General features: G+C 27.0%; 1 protein-coding gene across 10 annotated transcripts in view; it reads left to right on the forward strand.

Annotated features, from left to right (window-relative positions):
- LOC113391931 (phosphatidylinositol 4-phosphate 5-kinase type-1 alpha) overlaps nt 1-12,066 on the forward strand; it is a 74,997-nt gene extending 62,931 nt beyond the window's left edge. For 8 of the 10 annotated variants that reach the window (XM_064219413.1, XM_064219414.1, XM_064219417.1 and 5 more), the window contains one exon: nt 3,607-3,729. In XM_064219413.1, coding sequence (XP_064075483.1) covers nt 3,607-3,702 — 96 coding nt within the window. In that variant the 3' untranslated portion in view covers nt 3,703-3,729. Of the gene's footprint in view, nt 1-93; nt 765-3,606; nt 3,730-11,738 lie in introns of those variants that run through there. The other 2 variants (XM_064219416.1, XM_064219415.1) reach the window with 2 other exon arrangements.
- The last annotated feature ends 45 nt before the right edge of the window (nt 12,067-12,111 follow it).

The following is a 12,111-nucleotide window of genomic DNA, read 5'->3' on the forward strand; positions in this document are numbered from 1 at the left end:
ACAAATTCTATTGAACTGTACTAAATATTATATTTATGTAACATTTTACAATAATGCTGTTTTTTTTATGGACGCTGCTTTAATGGTGGGTAGTTGCAATTAAAACAAAAAGTAGAATTCGATTACAAATGATACAATATGTATTAAGCAGTTATTTTATCGCTTAAAAGTTTTTTATAAACATTTAAAGTTAGCTTTGTAGATTCGTTTTAGTGTTTGGTAATCATTGTAATTTTGAACACAAAAATGGGTGCTTCCGTTTCGAGGAGTTCGATCCAAGGAGGTTTTAATGGCGCGGTGCAGGTTTTTGTAACTGGCAATAATGAAGGATAATATTCATGTATTACATGTGTATGTTGCCATGTGGCTTAGGTTTTTAATTAGATTTTGACGTTTTATCGTGTAAAATGTCCGGAGTCTACGTTTCCTTGTTATATTATTTGATTCTTTAATTTATTTTTAAGACTGAATCATTCGTAAATATGAATAAAATACCAATATTTTTTTCTGGATATTTTACATTACTTAAAAAAAAATTAAAGATGTTTATTTTTTGGAATTATTTACTGTATTTTCAAAATATTTTTGACACGTAATAAACGACTTGTATATTAAAGTACAATTAACGTCTACAAAAACTAGTGAAATTCAAAGTTAAGTATTTTGTACTTCGACTGAAATTAAACTTAAATGAATAAATTATTGTTTTAAACTTAATTATATATTAAATCGTGTTTATCATAGATAATTAAAATGGCGCCAAAGTAAGTTTGATAGTTTTTTTTTTTTTCAAATAGTAGATGTTAAAGGCGCCATGTTATTATCTTCATTCATTTTATTCGTTCTTGACGCAATCACTATCTAATTTGCATAGTACAAATTTGGATACATTTAGCTTAATATTAATATAAGTAACGAATCTCGAAGAGGAATATAATACTCTTGGCAAATATTTTATGTATGAAGTATTTTTTGAATGAATATTTTTTTTATTATTGTTAATTTTTTTGCCAAAAAATTTGTAACTGTGTCAATTTCGTTTAAAATCAAAATATTATAGTTTTATTTTATAGTTATACACATTTTTACTCCTCTGGAGGCTTAAATATAAAAAAAAATTAAACTGGCAAACTTTAATTTTATCAAAATACGGTAACAACCTTTTTATCCATCTAAAATTAGCGCCAAATTTGACACTTCATTATGGTCTAGTCCAGTGTTGCACAGACATCATTAACTTTATTGATCCATGAAAATCTAAATCAAAAATTAGTAATTCACAAATACAAAACGTTATTTACAATTAACGTGTTTGACAATCAATGTAATAATATGTATTTATTTTATGTAATAAATTTAAATGTCTATTGAAGTAACAAAAATCTCTGACAGTTATATTCAATGTTGCCAATGTATAGTCGACCAATGTTTTTAGCTTAGAATCTACGTTATGCAGCATCCATATGATCGTCAAACATAATCCGAACATTTTTGTCTCCAAACCAGACACTCAAAGACAAAAATATCATTAACTTTGTGTAAGTAATAACATCCTATATAGATCTTAATCTTATAGTACTAATGAAATACCTTTAAAACTGTATCGGTAAATCAGTGACCGAACATGGGTCGAAGATCAATTTTCGACGACCACTTCGGATGTTTAACGATCGTGTGGAACTAGCTTAAGTATAATCGCTGTTTTTAAAGGTTGTTCGAATCGAAAGCAATTTATATTCGCTTAATAATATAATCGGCTTCTTGTGAGTGTTTATGAATATAATGTTTGTAATTGTAATCGCGTGATCTGTAAGTGAGGAAAATATATTTTAAATAGAAATATAAAGGCAGATATATTCTGATATAATACTGTTACATACAAACATACATGTTAATAGAATGCCTTTAAACAAATAGCCATAAGTCTGTATTTTAAATTCATAACATCTAGAGGATCAAATTCATCGGTCAATAGGAAGGTCCTTCGAAATATAAAAAACATCCCAAACAGCCGTTGCGTGGTGCATTTTCATTGGTTGATAGAGAACACATTCGATGCGCGGGAGATTATTATAACGCATTATATGAGGCCCCTACATAAGATCAATTGACATAAATAACAAACCCCACCCCCCACGTCTTCAGGCTTTTGACCAATGAAAATGAGACGTAGAGATTGTAAGAAATTATCGCTAATAGAGCGTTCCTGTACAACTTCAATGTTTTTAAATTAAAAAGAAGACCAAACGATTCTTACATTCTTCCAAATACTTACAGATCAGTAATTTTAATAATTTCTTGTGAGGTGTGACCTAATTGATAATAATAATATATTTACATATATATTATATTATACATTCATTCAATGTTTTGACAAAATTTAAAACACTTTTTTTTTTTAAAGATAGATTTCGCTAATTCTGAATACAAAAAACTGTCGTAATACTTTCTGAACAAAGAATTTTTTTTAACTATTTTTTAATACAAAAAAAAATTAAAAAAAAATACTGAAGTTTTTTTTTAATAATTACAGTTAAAGCTTTAGGTCACCCTTAGAAGAGAAACAGAAAGTGTGTGAAAATTGTTTTGTTATGTCGTTGTTATTATTAATACATTGTATATTCTGTTGTTGTTAACTATTTAAGGTGATCAAAACGTAGAATAAATATTTGAAAGTAAAACTATGGGTTTGATATTAATTAAAGCATGTTTCGACAAGTGCGTCAAAATATTCGACTTTTTCATGAAATGGGTTAATGCTTGCATGATATAAAGGATTTTTTAAAAGCTTGTAGGGTTCGACGAAGCTTACTGCATGTCTTATTTTGACATTTAGTCTGAGGTTGCCATATGTAAAAATAAAAACTATGGTAGAAATAGGCATGGCAGTCCTAAAATTAAGGTAAGGATTTTTCATTTGATTAATAATTAGAATAAGAAATTCATGGTTAATAATTCATTATTTCATTTAGATATGGATTTATATACACTAATATTATACAAGTTCAAGTTTTTCGAAAAATTAACCGGTATCTATAATTGATCTCAAATACTTTGATTCTATGACTTTTTTCTAAATGTAAATACTACTAGAATAACATTTCTTTAGACTACAAGAATACTTTGATTGACAAATATGGCAAAAATACCTTCGTAGATATTGAAAAATAAAAATCTGATTTTATTGTAACTTTCCACTCAAAATGTAGACAACAAAATAAAATAAAAAATCAGAAATATAAAATTTGAAATGTCATAAACTATATTCTCTTAACGTTTACGACACTTACATTTTTTTTTGTAAATTTTAGCCACATTTACAAAAAAATGTTTTAAATAAAAATATCTGATGGTGATATGCATTACGCGTACGTTTACTACAAATAAGTAATAACGGCCATATTTGTTTTGAAATTTTAAATAATCTGTATTTTCTTTACGTCGTTTATAATCTGTTTACATTTAAAGTCTGGTTATGTGGATTTCGTGTTTGATTTAAATAAAGAATAAAAAGTCTTAGAATATAAGTTGAATGAGACTTTAAAGATGACGTATTTTTCGCAAAACTTTTATTTAAAGAAATTTTATCAATTTTTTTTTAAACAGGTCGAAATCACTCATCTTACATCCGAAACTTCAAGTATCTCAATAACAACGTACGAAGTTCAAGAGAAAATGCAAAACGACGAAAAATATAGCTAATTTTAACAAGTAATTGTATATGTATATTGTATTTGAACAATTACTCGTAAACCGAAAAAGCAATGTTAACGCCAAATCGATTTAAAATGCTTGTGTATTGTTACTATTTAATATACAGGTTTATTGGTAGTTCGACGTATTCCCGTTAGGAGGTGATAGGGGTAACTATTTGCAATAATTTTAACCCCTATATGCATAATGCAAAAGTGAACCATTTTTGAATTATCACGTTTTTTAGATTTTTTCAAAATAAGTCAAAAATGCAACTTCAACAATTTATTTTAAAAAAAGTATCAATTAAAATCTATTTTTTTCATCTGATTTATAAAAACGAATAAACACTGGTTATTTGTCAATATTAAGACAATAATTATCCGTCCAAATTGAAAAATGCGAGACGGAAAAAGATATTATTTTTAATTTTTTTCCACAAAAATGCCTTAAAAACTCAAAAAATCGTTATGAAACTTCTCCTGCAGATTATTTTAAAAACATAACCGTTTTCTTAGCTTTCCAAAAATGTATAACAACTAGGAACTTATTTCAAAGCAACCGAAATAAAATGACCACAAAGGACGCTGGTGGAAATTCGTATTCGAACAAAACTTAAATTCGCTCTTTGAATGTCTCGCAAATTGGTTTAATGCATACCTAACCAATGCAAGATTATTCGCGTTTGTTTCCTAATCACCAGCTACTCGATGTCAGTTTATAATAAGCGAATCCGAGAAACTGGTAGTGTTCAGAGACGTCAAATTAAATTCGAAAGACTCGCAGTCCATGTTGTTAATTACTAAGAGGATAAGAATTTATCGATGAACCATTCGAAGCATATCGACAAACACCTTGGCCGCACGACTCTGTAACAGAGCACAGCATACACAGCATAATGCAGGATTCCATCACCACCATTTACCATTATACTCCTGCGCAAATTATTCACGAAGAGGTCCCTGAAAGGAGAGTTATTTTTTGTAGATTCATGCCTACCGCATTAAGCATTAATTTTGGAGTCGCGTCTTGTTTGAAAATTTGAATTCAAAATCGATCAAAATGGGATTACTAATTACCAAATTGAGCATGATTGAAGTGAGAAAGTGCACAAACATCCTATCCTTCTCGAAGACTTATTTACAGAAAGAAGAAGATTACCAAGAAGGTTACGAGCATTATTTACATACTGCACATTTTCCTAATTGAAGTAGAGTAGGACCCATTCCGTGGCCTGGTAGGAGTTCGGACTAAACGCCGGTTGAGTTCTTTGTCTGGGGTCACATGAATTCCCTAGTTTACGTCTCGCCTGTATCATCCGCGGAAGACCCCAAACTAAGAATAAAAAAAGCGCATCAAATATGATGCAGAATAATTTGACTAATTCGGTGGTTGAGTTCTAAATTTTATTTTAAATTTGTATTTTAGTTTTATTTACACTGGGTATTGTTTTTAATTAATTTTGTGTGAATTTTAAAGAGTGAACTTTAGTCCGAATTCGTCCATATTCGAATACGAATTTCCACCAGCGTCCTTTGTGGTCATTTTATTTCGGTTGTTTTGAAATAAGTTCCTAGTTGTTATACATTTTTGGAGAGCTGATAAAACGGTTATGTTTTTAAAATAATCTGCAGGACAAGTTACATAACGATTTTTTGAGGTTTTAAGGCATTTTTTGGAAAAAAAATTGAAATAATATCTTTTTCTGTCTCGCATTTTTAAATTTGAACGGATAATTATTGTTTTAATATTGACAAATAACCAGTGTTTATTCGTTTTTATAAATCAGATGATTTTTCATCTGATTTATATTGATACAACACAATTTATATAATTATATTGATAATAGATTTTTATTGATACTTTTTTTTAAATAAATTGTTGAAGTTGCATTTTTGACTTATTTTGAAAAAATCTAAAAAACGTGATAATTCAAAAATTGTTCACTTTTGCATTATGCATATGGGGGTTAAAATTATTGCAAATAGTGACCCCTTTCACCTCCTACCGAGAATACGTCGAATTACCAATAAACCCTGTATAATATTCTAATCTATATTCTCATATAAAAGTAATCTCAAATATATTTAACTGAACGATCGGAAAAGACTTAAAACTACCTGAGTACATAAGAAGCTTACAATATATTAGATTAAACAAGCGATTTGATTACATTGCTCGGTATTATGCCTTTCTATAATGGCAACACTACACTTAAGTCAAGCTGCAAGAAAAAAAAAATATATATATTTTCAGGAAGAAGTTTCAAGTGGCCAGTTCTTGAAATAAAAATGCATTTTTTAATTTAATTGGTGATTCAATGATGTATTGGAAAGTATTTTGGAATTACTGGATAGTACTGTAATAATTGATATTATAGTTCAGTTTGATTCGTGTAAAAGGTGTCCATCTTTATGTTAACTATACCTTTTTAAATGTCTGCCATAATGAAATATAAAAGTTGTAATAATATTTTTCTGTATCTACAACAAATTTAACTTTTTACTTTTCTATACAAATTTTCCAGTCTGTTATATTCCAATTACAATTTCGTTTAAATTGCAGTCACACTTCTATTTATTAAAAAAAAAACAGTGAGTTGAAATGGTTGAATATTTTTTCGCTATTGCCCCAAATATTTAATGGAGAATATTTTAAAGGTATAATAATTCAAGAATCTTAATACTTTAATAAAAAAAAAAAATAATAACAAGCAGTTCAATTATTTACATAATGGCTTTTCTTGTGGGAAGAAGACATATATTACTTCTCTGACGGTTATTATTCTGTTGTAATATTGCTATCTCTGTTTCACATGTGTTGCAAGTATTCAAGTCTTACAACAGAGTCAGGACCAACATTAACGTATATAATATGAAGGCACACACACACATATAATCGAATAGAAATTCCAAAAAATATTAACAGTAATTCCTATTCATTTTTATATAAATCTATAGTGTTGACAGCTTAAAAATTTTTTTGACATATAGATTTTTTTAATATCTCGTAATTAAATAGCAATTAAACAATATATATGCGCTATATGTTTAATTTTAGTATAATTTATTCATGTATATGACTTTCTAAGAAGCAGTATTTTTTATTTCTACTATTTTTTTAATAACGCTATTATGTAATATAACTATTTAAAATAACCGATAACTTTAAGCAAATAAAGTTGCTAGTACACTAGTGTCACAGTATTTATATTAAAAACTATTAATTACAATAAAATGATTTATGTAAAATAAATATGATAATAATTAAATAAATATTTTTTATGATACAATAAACTCGAAAGAAATTTATGTTATCTGTTGAAATTTATAAATGATGTACCTTTTAATGAGAATAAGCTTAATTATTGCAATGTAGACTGCGTTTTTTAGGCAAATACTACAATATAATATGCTTAGAATATTTATATATTTAGATAGAGTGTCGCGCTACAACAGAACTAATAAAAATAAGCCAACTTTAATATCTTGGTGTGCGTGACAGCTACGCTCGACCCTACCCTAATGTCATTGTGTACGTTTACATAGTGGCTAACTGTTGGTCACTATTTTTCGACGCGTTCAGCTTTGGCAGTCTATCTGAACATTTATGTAATCAATGATAATATCATTCATATAAACATTTTAATTCCGTTGCATTTTTGTTTCACAGATTAAATATTTATATCTCTTTTATGATTTATCGATTTAAAAAGTATTCAACCATAACCCTAAATTAATTGATCGTTTATTTTTAGTAGTATTATTATTATTAATGAAATTTTCAAATTATTAATCTTATACATCAGTTAATAATATTTAATTTGAACAAAATGTAAATAAAATATTTCATAAGATAAACTATTAATAAACAATGACATTATATTTTTAAACTTATTATATATATTCACAATAATAGCTTTAATACAAACATGTAGGTGCCTCAGTTTGATTCATAGCTTCGCCGACTAAAGAAAAATATTTGAATGATTATAGGCTGAAACGGCAGTACTAAATGCTAAAAAAAGCACATATACAATTTTAAAGTTTATAAATTTTAATTTTATTTTTGAGATAGATGTCTTTGAGAATTTTTTAAGTATTTATTTTTAAAGACAGTTAAATTATTTGTTTTTAGAAATTCATGATCTCTTATCCATATAATTGATTGAACATAAAAAAAATGTGTGGACGAATAATTTTATTAATGTTCAGATGGTAACACTCCGTCGAACTGTATAAGCATTTCACTATTTAATTGTTCAATTTAAATTAATTCATAAAAAACAAACATCCATTATTTAATCTGTTTAATGTTGTTAAGTTTTTAAATATTTGCAAAAATTATTTAGTCAATAAAAATTATAACTAGGCAATCTTTTGAAGTGTTTAAAAATAAAATGTCATTAATTATAACCGAATAAACTACTAGGAAGATAAAATCATTTTACAAATTTCCTATAATAGTTATTGCTTTTTTAATTTTTTTTTTCCTTTTTTCCAAATAATTGATGTCATATTATATACGTAGGTTAGGAATCAACTGCCATACTTGTAAATTATTTATTGGAGAAGCGAATCTTCTAGTTTCATGATTATTTGTAAGTAAATTGCTGTAAGCTATTAGCTTTATTATGTCTGTCAGCTCTATAAAAACCTCTAAACCTTCTCTGAGAGGTCTTTGCCCAGTTTGACATTTACTGGTTGTTATGACCTTGTACATATAATCTATGACATAAACATTAATAAAAATCCAATTGTAATTTTTTAGCTCTCTATTCTCTAAATTCTAAAGTTTAGTTATTCTTAGAATGAGAAATCTTCATTTCATATATATAAAAACACTTTTATTTTGATAAAGTCAGTTTTAATAACTTTATTTTCAAACAACGAATAGTTTAAAATATGAAATACTCGTCAGCAGAATCTTTGACAATATTTTTTTTTTTTAGAATATTGTCTTGGTTCTTATTTGTACCGCCAATTATGTTATAATTATTATACAAAAAGTATAAACTATTAATAATATATAATACAAACTATTTTAAAAGGAATACATATTATATTTGTATCAAAGTGCAGCTTTCATTCAGGTTACATTTAAAGTAAATAATTTTATATATTATATTATCCTTGTATAATCAATTTCATGTAAATGGAGGCTTTATTTAATGTTTTATTTTAAAGTTTTAGAAATTAAGTTTATAAGTAAACTAATAACAACATCAAAAAGTCCCATTTAAAAAACCAATTATGGATCTGTGTCGTGTAAATCAGCACAAATTCTGTACTCGAATTCAAAACTTTATTAACAATAACATTGCATGATATTATCTGTATTTTTGTAATAATATTTAACGCCATCTTTTATAGTATTATATTTTCGCTCAAAAATAATTTTCTAAGTGAGACTGATGTATGTATTTTTTTTTTAATTGCAATACAACCAAGAAATGTTTGGAAAGTAATCTCATAATTTATTTTTGCTCAAATTTTTTTGTTATTTATAATCTTTTGTATTAAACGTCATTAAAATGTATTTCTTAGATAAATATTTTATATAGTATTTTTGTTTATAACAAAAATTTAATATAAACTACTCGAATGATTTCTTAGAATAGGACTATTTATAACTGCATTTACAATTTTATGCTTACAAATATATGAAAAATATATTTTTGGGATTCGTATATATTCGATCCCAGAAGCTTAGGCTAGTATTGTATAATAAGCGTTGGATTATTCTAATGGAAATTCGACGTAACCTTTAAAATATTCTATCAAAAATTGTAAAAATTAGTAAATTTGCAAAACTTTTTCTATCTTTCAAGTTAACATAAAAAAAAATAATTGTTTGTCTGTTATTTCACTTATAAATATTTAAAAAAATAACATTTCCATTAGAATAAAACCGATCATCGAGTTGTTCAAATGTAGCGTTATTGTTGTTGTTTAATCAGTAATTGTACAATGTTTTGTATTATCTGTAATGTTGATCGCTAGTGCTGTGTTGTATCTGTGCAAGGAATGTACTTAGTATTTGTATATCAAGGGTTTCAATTAAACGTGTATTCAAAAGTTTAATGGATTTATTATTAATATGCTCCCTTTAATCTCGTAGCATCTAGATGATAGACGACTTAGGTGTTCATTTCATACAAATCTTAAATCTGAATACATTTACAGTTTTATTATAAAGTAATAAATAAAACTAAAAGGTATATATTAAATTTATAGTAAATAATATTTTTAGCAAGTTTAAGTCATGCACAATAATATAATAGAATCAAATTCATAGTTGCGAATCATTATAATGAGGTAAACAAAATATTTTGGATCCAAAACAAACAATTCCAAAGTATTCTTATATAATTTAAGGTACTTTAATGTTTGATGGGTTATTTATAATAATGACCAAAATAAACATTAGAAATATTCTAATATTGTATAAGGTTGTTATTTTTTATCATAGTTCAATAATTTTATATTCAAGCTCGTCACGTCAATAGTTTAAATTGATAGCAAATTAAATTGCAATGCGTAGTAAGAGAGACGAACTTCTTAACATTCCATGGATTCATCGTACGGTTGCCAGAGTGAGAAACTCCGAGCAGTTCCCCGGACGTGCTACAGGGTGTAGGTTTAATGCTTCACCGATGATGTTGCCCTCCCTAGCCAAATTTGGTAGGAACCTATTATCGCAGCTTTAGATATCCGTTCTGAAATAGAACTTACAATAGTACAGGCTAAGATCTTTGAGTAGGTCATAGAAGACTTTTGTTGGTACTGTACGACATAATTAAAAAAAAAAAAACAACAATTTGATGAATGTTTTTTTATGTCATTACAAATTATTACGTTTGCGTTAAGATTATTTTCACATAACAAATAAAGGTTTATGATTTTGACGCCCTTAATTCGGATGTGATCGGTTTTACGAATTTTGTCGATGCTACAAAACCACAATCAGTATCATATTGAAACATTCTCCGAAATCCGCACCTGATATTCGTTTTATGTATATTGTTATAACAGTTTATGTAGTTAAGTATTTGAAACAAGTCTTCTCGTATGTTAATATAGATGTACAGATTTGCACACTTTAGAATTTGTGTTCACTATTTTTCACTGATTTTAAGTGTTTTTGTGCTAACAACATAAATGGTGATTGGCTGAAGGTAAGGAATTTGTTTGTGTTAAGCTGTGCAATTTAAATATTATTTGTCGCCTGCTCTCATTACATGGCTAGGGAGTTGGCGATCAATCGTCTAAATGACATTATTAATAATTATAATAGTACCATTTGAAACATTGAGGATTGCTTGGGTTAGACTGGTAGCGCTGCATTTTCTTGTTTCCGAGATGATTTGGACCATCCGCCTCAGAGAATTCGGTAACCTATTTTTAATTTTACAAATTTAAAGCGCTATAACTGAAACGCAGCGATGTAGGACTTTTTGAAGCAGACTTGATTTGATTTTCGTATTGATCTGAATCTAAGTCTTTTTCGATGTGAAAAAATAATATACCGAAATGCTCGCCAGCTCCCTAGCAAACATCTTAAAAATTGTGTTCTTACAGGAGAATAATAATTAATAATTTCTTTAGTTTCTAATAGTGCAATTTTATTTAGCATATCCTATGGTACCTATATATATAATGTTACTTTTAAATCATTTAGTTAAATAAAAACAAATTATAAAAAATGACGTTATACAGTTTGAAATTGGAATCTAAGGGTTTTGCCATTTCAAATAATTCAATCGCCAATTGATCCCATTGATCTACGTTAACAAAGCGTAGCTTTTTGACACTAACACTTTCCAGTTTCCCCATCAATGTTGCTCAAAATGTATTGATGATTTGGTATATATGTAGTATCCTTTGGTCTACCAACACCCTAAGGCTTACATAGATACCATTTTTGATTTATTTGTACTAAAATTTTGAATATATTATCTACTATTAACTATATAGAAGGACATATTTACAATCCTTGTAAAATAGTATGAATTTTCTAATTTTAGTGTTTGTTTTGTTTTTCAGACAAGATTATAAGGCCGCTTTTATTAAACTGGCAACATTATATTTTACACCAAAGAAAAGGTAAAACCGTTCGTATTTTCCTCAATCATAGAAGAAAATATTTTAACGACGAACTATTAATTTGAATTATCTTTAGAATTAAGTAATTTTATTATTATAAATATATTTAAAGTGTCCAAGATTTATACTAATGTTTTTAATTTTTACACGACCTAACTTGTTAGTGAGATTTTGTATAATTTTAATTATAATAATTTCAGAACATAAATTTAAATTATTTTGCACTTTTATACAAATGATATTTTTAAGTAAATAAAATGTTTTGTTTCGTGTATTTTTCATTAAAAAAAACTAACCTTTCACATATTTTTTA

This window comes from Vanessa tameamea, chromosome 28 (genome assembly GCF_037043105.1).
Source record: "Vanessa tameamea isolate UH-Manoa-2023 chromosome 28, ilVanTame1 primary haplotype, whole genome shotgun sequence".
Classification (NCBI taxonomy): domain Eukaryota; kingdom Metazoa; phylum Arthropoda; class Insecta; order Lepidoptera; family Nymphalidae; genus Vanessa; species Vanessa tameamea.